Source organism: Cygnus olor, chromosome 4 (assembly GCF_009769625.2).
Source record: "Cygnus olor isolate bCygOlo1 chromosome 4, bCygOlo1.pri.v2, whole genome shotgun sequence".
In the NCBI taxonomy this organism is placed as follows: Eukaryota; Metazoa; Chordata; class Aves; order Anseriformes; family Anatidae; genus Cygnus; species Cygnus olor.
The window spans coordinates 5,832,841-5,848,103 of NC_049172.1; the positions used below are offsets into that span (position 1 = coordinate 5,832,841).

Sequence of the window (15,263 nt, forward strand, 5' to 3'; positions counted from 1 at the left end):
AGCACCAGATGTTATTTTAAGATTCCTGCAGTTGTAATACTACAGTATTATTTTTTAGGATTTTTTTTTGCTCCTGTTCCATGACTATGCAAACTCAATGACATTAAAAGTGGTCACAGATGTGCAAAACTGTAAGAAAAAAAAATCCATTTGCAGATTCTCTCTTTCAGTAATGGAGCCAGTGTTTTCAAATGTAAATTGTGAAACACTTTTTGTTTTGTTTTTGTTTTTGCATAGGATGCTTTGGTCTTGTTTCCTACATGCCATCTGTGACCACTTAAAAACCAGTGGAAAAGAAGTGCGCTAGTGAGATTACCTCTTTTTGCTGGTGTGCTGAGGCTTTTTCCACCGATGAGTTTAATAAAAACACTGTTTTCTCCTCCACCCTTGCCTTCCCCAAAACCTAAACGAGAACTACCCTACTGATGAGTTGGTTTTTTTTTCAAATGAGGTAACCAACGAAGGTGTGAAGTTAGATATATCTGTTGTAAGGCCCTGTAACCCGTGTAAAGGCATATGGAGATGTTGTTACTGTGGAGTCTGTGGTGACCGACAGCGTCCGTTGTGCAAGAGACTTGATGAAGCGCACGTACGTTGGCTCCGAGGGTTCATGTGGCTCAGCAGGCTCCCGCTTTGCTTTTTTGCCATAAGATTTCTGAGGCACGTAGTCTGGACCGTATTTTTCACATTCCTCTTCTTTCTCTCTTGCCTTCTCAGCCATCTTGGCCTCCCACAGAGCCAGACCGTGTTTTGGCTCGTTCATACTCTTGTGCTGGTAAAAGACAAGGGATATTCTGGTGGGATGGTTCCTGTTGGGATTTTTTAGGGGGGTCGTTGCATGGAGCTCACGCTTTGCACACTCTATGAGAATTGACCCATGAGATGGAGCAACTGCCACTCCTCCAATTTCTGGATCCAGGAAGCTCTGTTCACTATCTGACCAGACTTCATCAGGATCCTCTGCTTTTTCAGGATTCAGCACATCGGTTTTATCTAAACCACCTTGGGGAGTAGTCCTATCATGGTTTTGACCTGGAAGCATGCTAGACAAACCATTGACTGCATGTGAAATCATTTCGCTATCCTTATTTTGGAGGTGCAACGAATTAGGAGGACCACTAAACATACTTGGAGCAGGATGGTAGTCGTGTGCTAAATGTGGAGGGGGTTGCACATGGTGATGTTCAGTGTTTTTATTCATGGAGGCATAGTCCATGCTTGGATTACTCAGATTAGATTTTAACCTCGAGGCTACCTCCAAAAAATGACCATCAGCCTCGTGGGTGGAGTAAGAGGAGAAAGACCCTACGTGGTGTACATTTGGTCTAATGGTGCAATTACTGAAGGAGTCTACCTGCATATTTTGGTTTCCATAATTCAAGTATTTGGGACCAAAACTCTGGTTATTCCCAAACCTGTGCTGGTATAATGTTTGAATGGGTGGCAGGCTTAGTTTAGACATAGGGTCTTGGCTCTGACAGCTATACAAGTCCATGTGCTGATGCTGGGAGGGGTAGGAGCCCAAGTAAGAGGGGCAGTTGTCCATTGGCATGTTTCCATTGCATGGGTACGGTGGATACTGGTTATTTTGACTTAACGATCCTGAATAAGGGTTCATGGGACTGGAAGAATTCAAATAAGACCCCGCAGGCTGTGATGAGGTGGTGTAAAGGTTCATGGGACTGGACCCTCCATAGGGATCTGAAGTGTATGAAGAGCTTGGATAACCACCAGCTGGATTAGGCAACCTTACATACAGATTTGCAGAACCTGAACCCGAGTAAGAGTTAATAGGATTTGACTGAGAGCTGTTAGGGAGAGTGCGCTGGGGATGTTGCTGCTGTTGTTGTGAGGCTGGTCCTGAAAGGCGTAAAAGATCTGTAGACGTGAAAAGAAAAGAACAAGCAAGCTTTTTTCTTTTTTTTTTTTCTTTTTTAAAATGCATACTTTATAGATTCCTTATGATATGTATCTATGAGTTTTCTAAGAAAAGTCTATCATATGATACATTAACAGAGGTTCCCTTTCTCATATCTCAAATGCCATGCTTTAAGAAGCTGAATAAATACTAAGGCTACTTTTCCTTCTTGGCGTGCATCCAGCGAGATCAGATGCTAGCAGCAACGGGGAAGAGAGGACAGTGCAATCTGTTCAGAGTCACATGCACAAAGTCCAAAGAGTTGAATCATCATTTAAGTAGTCCATGAAATGGAGCATCGAAGTGCTCCCAAAAAGCCTCCCAAAAAGGTCGCACAAGGTGACCTTCTTTTCCCTGAGAATAAATAAATAAATTCTGCTACATCTATATTTATAGAACTGCCTCAGAAAAATGGCCCTAGCTTAATGTTAAAAAAATAAATAAAATAACAAAGGTGACATTCACTGATAGAGAGAACATTTCAGTACCAAGTGAGATTAATTGAAGACACAAGGGAAAAGCCATCATTCATTAAAGTGCAATGGCATAGTTTAATGGTTAGAGCCCCAGCCTGGGTCACAGGACAGCTGACTTCTATTCATAGGTATCTCGGTGACCTTTTGGGCAGCCTTGGAGGTATTGCTTTATTCCTGTCTGTGGAAGCTGCTGTAACAATAAAATAGTCATGAGAGGGAGGAACTCCTTTGCCCAGGATTCTAAATCTACTGATGAGAACTGTCAGGGATTGTTAAATGGATTTTTAAACTCTTACTCCACTATGGAAAAACCTCTGCTCTGCTTTTGGTCTTGAAACAGAGTATTTGTATATATAGTGGCAAAGAGGCTAGGCTAGAATCCACTCAGATTATGATGTTCTCTGCAACAGTGGCAGACAGTGAGTGATGTGCAGGTCACTTTTTCTTCAGCAGCAACATCACACACTTCTCTTCATAGCTCCTAGCACCAGTAGTCTTTTAAAGGTACTTTGCAATACATTGAGTTTGTAGAAGCACCTGACTTCTACAGGTGCTAACTATCCAGTCATGGATTTCTCATGGCTTTTTTTTTTTTGTTTTGTTTTGCTTCTCCAGAGTTGACCACAGTTTGGCATTCTAGTATTTATAAACATACAATATTGATATTTACATTCAAGAATTCTCTTTGCTTTTTGTTTAAAATGTTCTTGTGCTGTGAAAAATGTTTTTTTAGAGACTCATTGTAAATGGCCTCAGTTTCTAGGAAGCTTACCGCTTGATAAAGATCCTGATCAGACTCATGTGTTTACCTGCTAGCTGCTTTGCATGACCTGCCGCTTCAGAGTTGCCTTGCTTGTTGCGTGCTGCAGCAGACTTGTCTCTTTCAGCTTTGCTAGACCCATTCTCCAAGGAGGAAAGCTTTTCTGCAGCTGCCTTCTTTGCTTCTAGCTTCCTTTGCCGGCACGTCTTAACAGGCTCTGCTAACATCCTTACTTTCCGACGAAAGGAGGTAAGGACCTGGATGCTGCCATTCCTCTTCTTCTCCTCCTGGCCTTCAGCGCTTCCAAACTCATCCACATCAGAGACTTTGTATAATGGGAGCACGTGGAGCTGCTCATCTTCAGGTGTTTGTCCAATTTCACGATTGTCTTCTCTAGTTAGTGTGCAAACCTGTCAGAAAGGTGTGTTAGAGTAACTCTCTCAAACCAGTCTGAGAAGAAGTTGCCTGAAATACTAGCTTGTGTGTTTTACCTTGCCCTGACACTGTCAGCATCTGGAAAGTTGCTTGGAAACTTTAAGTTTCTGCTCAGTTTAAGCATTATCACAAGAAGTCTGCAATTTCATTTCTTCCATTGCTCTGTTGGACAGTGTAAATAGAAACACAAAGTATATACATCTATGTTTCTTGTACCTGTACTGAAATGAGCAGTATAGTTGGGTATCACCTAAAGTGAAATAAACTGTGTGGTCCATAGCACTGCATGGGCAGGGAGCTAAAACAGTGAGAACTGGGACTTTGTACCCAACTGAAGATTTTGCTATGATAGATTATTAGCCAGGTACCTATTTGAAGTAGTGAGGAATATAACATACTGCCATTGTATTTCACACCCCCTTACAATGGCAGGTTCCAGCACTTTGCAAAGGAGCAAGTCATGTTAACGTGCACGAAGATTTCAGGAGGGTCCTGTTGTGTCTTGTAGCATGCTCATTGTGTTAGCTCCAGCTAAAACAGGCATTGGGAGTATCTCAGTGGAGAAGAAGATGCTGATACAGACATACTCTGCGGCAGAATCATTGAATCAGCCAATCTTAGGAAGAAAGCTCAACTAGGAATATGTATTTGACTGGTCGTGGTTGGCTTTTCAACTAAGTCAGACCCTGGAAACAGGGCAAATTTTAGTTGTTACTGATTGTCACAGAGAGAGAATAAGCAGGGAACAGAAATAATCCAATACACATTGAAAAAAAAGGCTAGTTTTTCTGATATCTTAAACAGAAGTGTTGCTGCAAATGCAGTGTTCAGAAGAGTTCAGAATGGAAAAGGGTCAAGTGAGCACGTACATTACTAAGGGTGGCAAGGCTTGCAGACTTTATTCTCGTCCCAAGCAGGAATGAAATCCACAACTTTCTAAACTCTCCTCGGAAGAAAGTTATGGAAAGAAGTCGTCTGTTTCTGTTTTTATTTTATTAGAAGATATATAATCCAAAGTAGTTATAAAAAAATATTTCAAGACGACAAATATAAATCATTTTGTTCCAGGAACGCTGAAACAGGCATTTCAGCCCTGCTGGAACCTTCCTTCCATTGTCTGCACGGTTTCTCTTTTACCAGTTCTATATTAAACCTTTCTTTAATACATCATAAGTCTCATTCAGTTGAATGAAAAATTGTGTAGGGGGTAATAAGTTAGCTCAATTACTGCTTAACGTTTCTTTTTTTAGCAATCTACGTTATGCAATTATAAATTTAAACAGGCTGAAGATAATGAATTAACTATATGCAATTAGCGCTGGAATAAGGAGGCTCTGTGCATCGCTGACTTACCAGTGTACTCCCGTTCTGCATATTGTGTAAGTCTCTGTGAGCATGAGCACAGAAATCCAGGCAGGCAGTGACCCCTGAGAATGGGCGACCTTCTTTTAACCCCAGGCGACACTCGGGTGCTCTGTGTTCGTACTCGATCTGCAATCAGGCAACAGGTATCACTGCAACACACGGGCTTAGCACTGAACAACAGGCAGGTCTCCTAACATCTTCGGGGTGGTAACATACGGCTCTTAAAGGCAAATAAAATCAAGCAATTTTGTGGCAGTTTTATATGCCTACTTCACTCCTTGCTGCTTTCTTCCCTGTTACCTTCTGTCTCTGCTGTGATTGTGAAACTGGCCAGTAATACTTTTCTGTGCATATTACTTCTGATTCCCTGCCAGTGGTTTGTGTTTTTACATGACAAATACAATGCATGGTTTTGGTGTCTGGCACTGTAAGAGTGATGTGTGTTTGTGTAGTCTGGAAATATACCAAGCTATTAAGGGAAAATGACTTTAGAAAACTGACTTCAGAATGACTTCATGAAAAATAATAATTTGCTTTCTGATTTGTAATATTTTGGCACACTAAAAGCCTATTTCATTAGCTTTAGTGCAGCACTAACCCCTGACCAAAATGATAATTCAGTCAAGGCAGTATTTTCTATACATGTACTCATTATTAAGGAGCTTTGCGAAGAGTTTATAGTGCAACAATAAACTTTACACAAAAAGAAGGGATTTTGTAATGAAAGATCAAGCCTCACACAAATGGCAGTTTCATATTATATTTAGAAAATCAAAAATGAAACCCCATTTGTAAAATGCTTTGCTGAAATTCCTGTTCTAAGTTAATGGGAAATTAGAAATTTTGCCAAGTCTTGATCCAGGATCACTAAAAAAGATGTCTAGTTTGCTCACAGTAATTTTGCTTTTAATATTTGGAATATTTACTTCACTGGAATCTAAAAACAAAAAATCAGAAGAAAACTTGAAACATGGAGACTCCTTTGGAATCCAATGAGAGTGGTTTGAAATGTTATCCACATGAATATTTGGTTAGATTTAAAGGGTGTGTTTAAAATGTATCTCTGCAAAGGTTGTATGAAATGTTCTGCTGGGTCCAGTTGGATAAACAGACGCTTTCCAATTCTAGATATTAATGCTGCTGCAGTCCCGACATGGATTAGAACAAACTTTGGAATTTGGAATCTCTTCTCAGGATTCGTAGCTTGGGATATGCTATGATTCAAAAGGGGACTGGCTTTGGTTAGAGCTTTGGTTTTTTATAACCTGTTACTGCAGCCATACAAATTAGGTCTTGCTCATCTCCCATTGAAGACACTGACAATAGCTTGATCTCTGTTTCCCCACAAATTCAAGGTTTGTGTGGAACTCCTGAAATAGGCCAGGCTATACACATTGCTTATTATCTAAGGTAAAAGTTGAAACTTGCAAAAGCATGTATTTTCAGCTAATGTCAGGCTTACGGTTTATATGAAGAACTTTTATGAGAAAAGAAAAGCAACCCAAGCAAAGAACCATTTTATTTTTCACCACCCCCTCATTTTTAATTCTTCCTCTTCCTTTTTTCTCTTGCAGAATGTCTCTACGATATTTGGAGAGATAACCACAGCTAGTGGGCACGTAGCCACAGTTTCCTTCATAATGAGTCTCCAAGCGTTATCTGATCAGGTAAGTGAAATCGGATCAGTCTGTACTAAACCTGCTTACCCTGTCTAGTTGCTAGTAAATACACAGTAAAGGAGTGAATTTAACTGCAAATATAAATGGAGAGTTTCATGTTAGCTTACTGTTTGCATTACAGTGGAAAATCTGTTCTGTGCTGATTGCTACAGCAAGTAAGTGTTTTGACTGGGCTTAATGTTGTCAACAGGAAAGAAAGAAGATGTCATAGTTTGCAGTGGTGCTGGTAGTCAGGAGGCTGTAAGTTCTGTGAGTGTTTGTAATGGTAGCAAGCCTGAACAACAAAAATGAAGGCCAATAGTTAACATATTTCAAAGGGTACGGCGTCAAATTTTGATGCAAATATCTGAAAGGTGTTTGGTGAAGGAATAGAGGTGAGAGGTAGCCACACCTGGGAGCCTCATACAGCTTTGAATGTGCTAGCACCTGTGAATACTGACCAACAGAAAGCTGCACGCACCACCTCCTCGTGCAAGAACGCTGGTGCAGGCACTTGCATGCATATGCAGGGCTGAGCGTGTTCAAATATGAAGCTTTGTTTTAAAAGCATGTCTGTAATGGCCACTTTGGTGAAAACTGTCACTTGAGAGAGCAGAACGGAAACTGTAGTTTCAAGACTCAAGTGCAATATAATTCACTGCCTAATGACACTGTTACCAGTCTTGAACCATCTCTGTGGCTGTTTTGCTAGTTTGGCTGGTGAATCACTCTAAATCCAGAAGCCTTGTGTTGTAAAGCTGGATTTCTGATCAAGTGTGAGGTAATATTGTTGTGTTTATGTAGGTGAAAAGATTAGCTTTATTTAGTGGATAAAATTCTGCTAGTTTTACTTTTGAAAGCATTTTAAGTGGCATTGAGGATTTCCATTTGTCTTTAGCCTGATGTCAGAGGAACGCTGGTACAAAATGTACATGAATGGTATGGCTCAAAGATAAAACACTGGGGAAAGTGTGGTAAAAATCAGATTCTGTGACTGTTCCAGTTCCCTTTCCCCCCACCATACCTGGTTGTTGTATGCATCGGGTGCAAGCTTCTTGTAGGTGGGCGCCATCAGGGTTGACAGATTCTGCAAATTGGATTCTAGTTTTTCTTCCTGTTAGCAGATGAAATAGAGTTCAATGACATTTTCCATACTGTATGTATGGACCTAAAAAGTTAACGGTCTGTTAAAATGCAGTGATAGATATGTAAAGGTCTAAATCGTGGTCATTCTGGTTTAGACAATAACTATTGTGAATCTCCTTTTAGTTACATTGTTTCACAGCCTTGAAAGAGACGTAATAGTAGGGTAGTGTGATCCTTGTGAGAGGATATCACAGACTATAATCTTAATTTGGTTTATATTAAAAAGAATTTATTATTTTTCAATATGAAGATGTTTTAGGTCCAAGCATGATGACCCTCATTATTTTCTCTACTGGAGTTTTGGGAAAATAATACTCTTTAGAAAGCTTGAGAGAAATAATATCTGAATGCTCCATGAAGTAAATCTGGCTAATTTAAGGTTTTACACACTGTGATAACAGCACTTCAACATATTTAAATTGTCTTTTCATGCAGCAATTTAAAATTATTGTAATACATCAGACTTCAAAAAGTTCCCAATCCTTAAGCAATCAAGAATTGTGGACATGCCTAGGAGTTGGTGCTATGCAGGTAGGAGTGACCACATTTCATCTTTCTGTAAGGAGATGTACATGCTCTCAAAATGAAGGGCTCTTTAAAAATGAAGTACTCCAGTAACACACTCCAGAGTTGCTCCCCATCCTCTCAGGAAGAGAATTCCAAACTCAAGACCTTGCTTATACGAGGCCCTTATTTTTCATTTCAAATACACAGAGAACAGTGGTATAATGGAGCGGTGTACTTGCTTTTAGGAGAGTGTATATTTCATGAAGGTGTGGAAAAACCTATGGGTTTGACAGAGAGACGTTTGGTACATTAAAGTTTTGTATCTCCTCCTAAAACTGAAATTTGGGACTCCAAAATGACACTGTGAAATTGTCAGAGAACATCTTGCTGTGACCTTTTGTATGACCTGCAGGTTACCATTTGTAAGCATAACTTTGAGCATTTATTGGTGAGGATCCTATTTGTGTTGTCTGTATCACCTATAAACCGAGTCTATGCTATGAGACCCTTGTCTGGATGTGTGCCCCTGCCTTCGGGAACAGGACTGGAGGGTAAAACCATCCTCTCTGCCCAGCTCTGGCTTGCATGGAAGCAAATCCAGGAATGCAAGTTGGAAGAGTGCCCTGGTGAGCTCCGGCCAGGTATCCAGCTTAGAAAATTCAGGGGGTTTAGGATTGCAGCTATGATAAAGAAGGCTTTGTACCACAATATGATTGAAGGAGAGCTATTTTGTAATTCTGGGGGACACTGAGGAGCAGCAGGGAGGAAAAACTATATGGTAATTATGATGATATTCTAAATAAAGTGTGCTATTTTCAGCACAGGCCATAGCATGCGGGCATGCCTGACTCTCTGATCATATACAGGAAATGTTTGGGTTTGTGTAAGATCCCAGAATATAGTGAAAGCTCTGGACCTATGCATCAGTATATGAGCAGCAGACTAGGGACTAAATTTGCACGTGCATGCCAAAAACCAAGCTAGGCCATTAGAGCCTCCCAGACACATGAATAACTGGAGGTGTCCAGGACTCGCTGCAATCATACCTTCAGAGATACCCTGTGTCCAAGCTAAGGTCGATGCAGTTTTACTCTGACTCGTTTTAAATGGTTGCCAGTTTGCTGTAACACAGAGCCCGGTCTGGAAACTATCAGTGGGGTAAGACTGTATGTAGAACGAGGCTTCCTATCCTCTTATTCCTATTGTACTCTCAGAGTTTCGCCACATTAGTCTCCGTGCAGTCTGCTCTGGTTCCCAGTTGCAATGTTATACGCCTTCAGCTGGTAAACCTTCCACTCTGCCACTGGGGAATGCCCGATTGCAGGCCTAATACGGGCACAATCATTCAGGCCGTGCCCTTTCTTCTAATTGTGAAAGCCTGCAAACATGGTTTCAAGTCTCAGGGCTTTTACCAGCTGTCAGAATTTGGACAGTCAATTCAGCTGGCTCAGTGACTGGAATCAATCAGCTCTGCCTGGCAGTTATTTAATGGCCCTACATGTGTGCGATTCAAGCAGGGCTCTGCCCCCCTGCTCTCTTGCACTGGATCTCTTATTTGCAGAGTGACAGAAAACATTTCCTTGCAAATGAGGCACATTTTCATTTTAGAAATGGACACCAACCTCTTTTGGATCATCCCCCATCAGCTTAAACTTTCTTGGAATCTTGCTTCTGGCAAACTTACAACCATTGTAGTACATGCTCCAGGAGCAACCAAAGGAAAATGAAGCACCACAAGTTTCAGGGTCCAGCCCTTGACATGCACAGGTCCGTCTAAAGAAGAAGAGAACACAGTTGTTAGCAGCAGAAGGGTCACCCCGGGGTGCTCCTACAGCGAGTGTCGGCGTTCTGCCAGTGATGTAGGGAACCACCAGTCCTGGATCTTCTTCCATCGGTAAATAATGAGGAAATGGAAGAGGGAGTCATAAGCATTGGAACAGAGGAATTTATTGCAATGAGTAGTTGCGTGGTTGGAAAGCAAGTTTCCTATATTTATCTGAGAAACCTGGGTTAGCTCAAAAGAGTGTATGTCTGCATGGAGTCTTCACAGGTAGTTCACTAATGGTACCTGAAAGGGCGTATGCTGCTGGCACTGCAAGACTGGAGCTCTCTGACAAGCATTTGGCAAAGATTTCCGAAATACGACTGTACCCACGAAGCCAAAGCATGTAAAATGCAGTGATAGCTAAGTTATTTTGATCTAAATGTTCCTTGCTGTCAGAAAGACATGGAAAAAAAGAGTGTAATTTCTTTAGATTCAGGCTAGCTTCTGTAGGCATACGGTATGATTTAGTGCACCTAGTTTTCATTTCAAGGTGTCTGCTTTCCTGGGCCCAGCTGCAATCTTCTTTTAAATCATCTTCCTTTAAATACACAGCGAGGCTTCACAACTCTGGGAAGATGTTTTTTCCCTACTTTTTAGCAACATTTGCTTTGCTCTCCTCAAAAGGTTTGTGGGTTTTCTGACTGTCTGAAACGGTTTGGAAGGTATGTGCGTTTATGGGAAAAGAGCAAGTGGAGATGCCAGGTCCCCAGCTGAAGCAAACCCTTTGTGTCACTTACTCTTCATTCAGGGCACACCGCCGGTTCGTGAGCGTGCCATACTTTCTCAGGGTGTCGGTGAGTTCAGAATACAGCTTGTCGGCCAGGCTTGTCGGGATTCCCTCCCAGACCAGGATGAGAATCACGATCACCGCCGTCTCGCACGTGTGGCCCGCTCGCTCGCGCACCAAGCAGAGTAGCTTTTCTTCCTGACTGCTTCTGCGGACTACCTGCATGCACAGCAACACACACCCCCGGAGCCCCAACACAAACAATGCATTTCTTAATGTGAAGAGTAAGAGAATAGGAAACCTCAGCACTAGTGTGCGTGGGGGGAGGTTACTTCTATTTCCCTCTTCCTCTTTGTTTCTGGCAACTTGCACCATTCTTCCCCTCTACTGATAGGGGCCAGGGCATGAACCTCTTCCCTTTAATGAAGCTCTGAGTGTCTTGACTGATGGCATGGCGGTGGAAACCAGCTGTGCACGGTATCCCCCATGCTCTGATTTAGCAGAAATACTCTCCTGAATCTGCACTATGGTATGAGTGACCAAGCTGGATTAGGAAGCAAAAGGAACGGAGCAGTGAGGTGCCTACCTGTGCAGAGCTGGCTGCTGGACACCTGCACTTAATGCAGGAGCCATGCGGGGAATGGAAGGCAGCTGAGGAAGAGACTCAATAGCTTGACAAGGGAGCTCTCTCCCTTTTCCTGCCATGCTTAAACAGCTAATCTTGTCACCAGCCACTCTGTTTTGTGGCCTTGCCTGCCCTGACTCACAGAAACGTTATGGCAATGAGAGGAAAGCAGTACACGGCTCAAGTAAGAGTGCCCCTGCTTCTCAGTGCTTGTGCTACTGTGGGTATTTCTGTACAAAGGTGCAGTATGGCATGCATAAACACTTATAATCATATATCAGTTTTTCCTCATCCCGTCTTTCCCCAGCCTACCCAAACCACTCACTACTTTGTGCCAAAGTAAGGCAGTGTTTGCTAAGAGGGTGTACTAATACCTCTCTCCAACTGGGAGTGCGTTTTAAAAACATCACCGTGGTGTACTTCCTGCACTTATTTGTAGGTAAAATTAAACAGCAGAGAGAGTGGCTGGAGTCATGGATCTTAAATCTAAGTTTAACTGCCTTCCTTCTCAGGTTTTCATACCTTCAGGCCAAATTTTATTCTTGCTGTTTTCCATGCAGCTCAAGTAAATGGAGTGTGAGAGACAGTGGTGGGAACGGGCTGCGGGCGCCCTGTGGTGAGCTATTTTAAGTTCCCCAGTGTCAACTAACAGAAGGACGTCACTGCTGGCTGCGTACAGGAACCATCACACTGACCTAGATTAGCATTAACGTTTGTGGACATCACTTACCCATTTAGCAATAGGACATCCTTGAGAACTTTTGCCTTCTTTCCCAGTGTAGACAACCCTCTCAATCCTTATAGCTTTACCCTTCTGTCCAAATCTTAAACAAACAAAAACACGTACAATAAGCAGATTCATTTGGTTCTGCACAAACACTTAAAAGATGGAGTACATTCACCAGTCTTATCTTAAAAAATAAATACTAGGAATTACAGGGAAGGGTGTGCAATGCAGTTTATCTGGCTGATTTTATTATGGTGCTGAATTAATATGTTAAAAGAGGCAAATGGCTTTAGTACATCACAGCGGAGTGAAAATTATACGTAATACATTAATATCCCCGAACCTTTTAACTGTTTCTCTAGAGAAGTTGTTATAGATGACATTTTGAAAAGTGGACTTGAAGTCTCTCTGTTTTGGGAAGGAAACTTACATTTTTCTGTAATTTCTGGGTTAAATTTTAAGTTATCATTCTGAAATTTATATAATTAAATTGTCAAGGAACAGCTGGTATGCAGTAGTCACTCTATTAATTTTCTGTGCTTGTTTCTGGCTTAGATACAGTGTGAATCAGTTAAGCCATGATTAATTTGCTTCATATCTATTTCCTTTACTTTATCATCCGGTCATAAATTGTTACTTATTTACTTCTGCCAGACTTCTATACTGAATTAGGATCACGAGGTGCCCTCAAATGATGCCATTTGTGTGTCTTTTTGGGATAAAGGCAGGCAAGCTCGACTCCTGCTGTAGCATTCAGTCGAGGTGATGATGCAGTCAGGGCAGAACTGAGCCCCAGAGCTGTTCAGAACAAATGAGATCCACTTCCTATGTCCTCTGATGGACCAGGTGGAAATATATGGCAAATGCTAAGTGAAGCAAGTCTTGAATTAACAGCAAGCATCAGACCTGTTGAGCTTTTTCTGAGCTTATTCTCGCCCCAGGGCTGCTGCAGCTGGGGATGCCCACCTGCTGAGCCAAGAGCGTGCCGGGGCTGAGGTGAGGCTGCTGCTCGAAGCCTGCGTGTTAGAGACCTCAGTGGCTGCAAAGTTGCAGATCCAGCTTCGGTGCTGACTTGGCTGCGTTTCAGGGACTGGGCAAATTCCACCTCCAGCTCCCTTTCGTGTATCTGCTGCTCTCATTGGTGTTGCTTTTTTTTTATATATATAACCAAGCATGGGGACTAAGTCACAATGTTCCTGCTTTTTGCCTGTTACCTATGGAGCAATCAAGATAGTTCCTTCGTGTTACACAGCCATTTAAAGCTGCTTTGAGAACTTTTGACCTTTCATCCCTCTTGTTTTTGCACTAAAATCTTGGTGACATATTTAAGAGCAAATTACTTATATTTAAAACTTCTGTCATGTAAAGGAAATGAAAAATACTTTTAGATGTGATCTCATTGTGAAATTTCAGTGTCACAGGAAATTATACAAATAAAATCAGGTCGTACTACACATGTTCTGCAGGCAACTGTTAGATCACTTTTTCCTACTTAGTCTTGGATGTTAGTATACATTTGTTTCTTTAATTAGCCACATAAACATTTTTCAATCTTAACATTTTCTATCAGTCTGCTGATCTGGATTGCAGGACAACTGTGTGGATGCCACTATCAATCTATCTTGAGCACTGCAAATGAAATGGACTTTGTCTCACATCTCTTCAAGTGTCACAGAAGAATTTGTGCCTGATGTTTGTCATGCTTGCTTTCAGTCCAGAGCTCACTGGCTTCAAAATGGGAGCAAAATTCACTGAGCATGAAGTAGGGACTGGGAGAAGGAAGAGGTAAAAAAAAATATGTATCCACCACGGATTCTGCAAGAAACTAGTGTAGCTAAAATATCAACTATCAGTACCAATTCAAATCCTGGTTTGTTTGGCAGTGCTAATACCTTAAAAGTCAATTCATGTTCATGGGAAGATAGTTTAAAAGTGCTTAGGTTGTGATTAGTGTCACCAACTGTACACACGTGCTTGAGAATTTCTTTAGAGTGTTTTTTTTTCTTAGGGATACAAAATTAGCTAACAAGAAGGAGCTCTGGAGTTCTTCTGTCCTGGGATCACACAGTTCATGCAATATGAACAGTTGTAAGCTTGCCATTGTTCAAGCAGTTTCTGTTAGACTCTGCTGAACCTGGCTGCCTATACGTATGTTATCTGTAATCTCTCAGGATTTCCTTCTGCCAACATAAAATGAAATTAATGGGACGGGAAAAGGAAAAAAAGACAAGGTCGGTATTAAGGATGGAAAATCACGTTCCTAAGTCAAGAAATGAAAAAAGTTTCATCTCTAATAATTGACATGATGACACAAATGACTTTCCTGTTTCATGTACTATTTGTGAATATTAAAGAATTAAACAGTCAATTAGAGCCTTGGAGGTAAATTGTAAGAAGCTTCTCAGGAGGGTCAGCGTTCACTCCCCCTTCCCAAGAAGCAGCTGATTTGTGCAGCTTACATGCATTTGAGCTGCTCACAAAGCTGAAAACAAGTAGTGGGGCAAGCCCTGCCCAGGAGTTACAGGGAAGGAGGTGCTAAGAGAAAGGACCTTAGGACTAATCACTTAGAGATAATCCTAAGGATTTAATATGCCATTAATGGTCCATGGCCGTGCAGTGATGAGCACAAGCTAGCAGACCCTGCTGAGAAACCGTTCTCCTTAGCTCAAGACGAGCGCTGCACAGACACCTATTTGCTTTTGGTGTTCAGAGTTTTAAGGTATTAACAAATCAAATTCCCATCTGTCTCAGACTTACTGGGGAGCTTTTGTTTGCTTGTTTGTTCAGAAGGGAACTGAATTCCCAGATACCACTAAAAACCTGGCATTTACTGTCCATGCTTTCCAAAACCTACAAGTAATGCAGAATCCACAGTGCCAAAGTCACTTTTGTGTGAAGAGTTTTTAATTCGTATCTTAGAAATGCTGGTGGATTTTGCACTTTTACATTTTTCTAAATAGCGTAGATCACATATCCATTCTGAACCATTCGGAATCCCTTGTTGGGTTTGACTTTGGGTGACATATACATTACAGGATGCAACGCAATGCAGGAATATCCACAGCTGAGATAAGGCTGGTTTTGTGCAATGCTC

The 15,263-nt window shown here is 41.6% G+C and overlaps 1 protein-coding gene across 3 annotated transcripts in view; it reads right to left on the reverse strand.

Annotated features, from left to right (window-relative positions):
• Window positions 1-242: 242 nt before the first annotated feature.
• The window catches only part of TET2 (tet methylcytosine dioxygenase 2), a 69,908-nt gene continuing 54,887 nt past the window's right edge, over window positions 243-15,263 (reverse strand). For all 3 annotated transcript variants that reach the window (XM_040556610.1, XM_040556609.1, XM_040556611.1), the window contains exons 4-10: window positions 12,173-12,266; window positions 10,828-11,036; window positions 9,888-10,038; window positions 7,637-7,726; window positions 4,943-5,080; window positions 3,204-3,564; window positions 243-1,878 (exon numbers count right to left, since the gene is read on the reverse strand). In XM_040556610.1, the coding sequence (XP_040412544.1) occupies window positions 473-1,878; window positions 3,204-3,564; window positions 4,943-5,080; window positions 7,637-7,726; window positions 9,888-10,038; window positions 10,828-11,036; window positions 12,173-12,266 (2,449 nt within the window). In that variant the 3' untranslated portion in view covers window positions 243-472. The remainder of the gene's footprint in view (window positions 1,879-3,203; window positions 3,565-4,942; window positions 5,081-7,636; window positions 7,727-9,887; window positions 10,039-10,827; window positions 11,037-12,172; window positions 12,267-15,263) is intronic.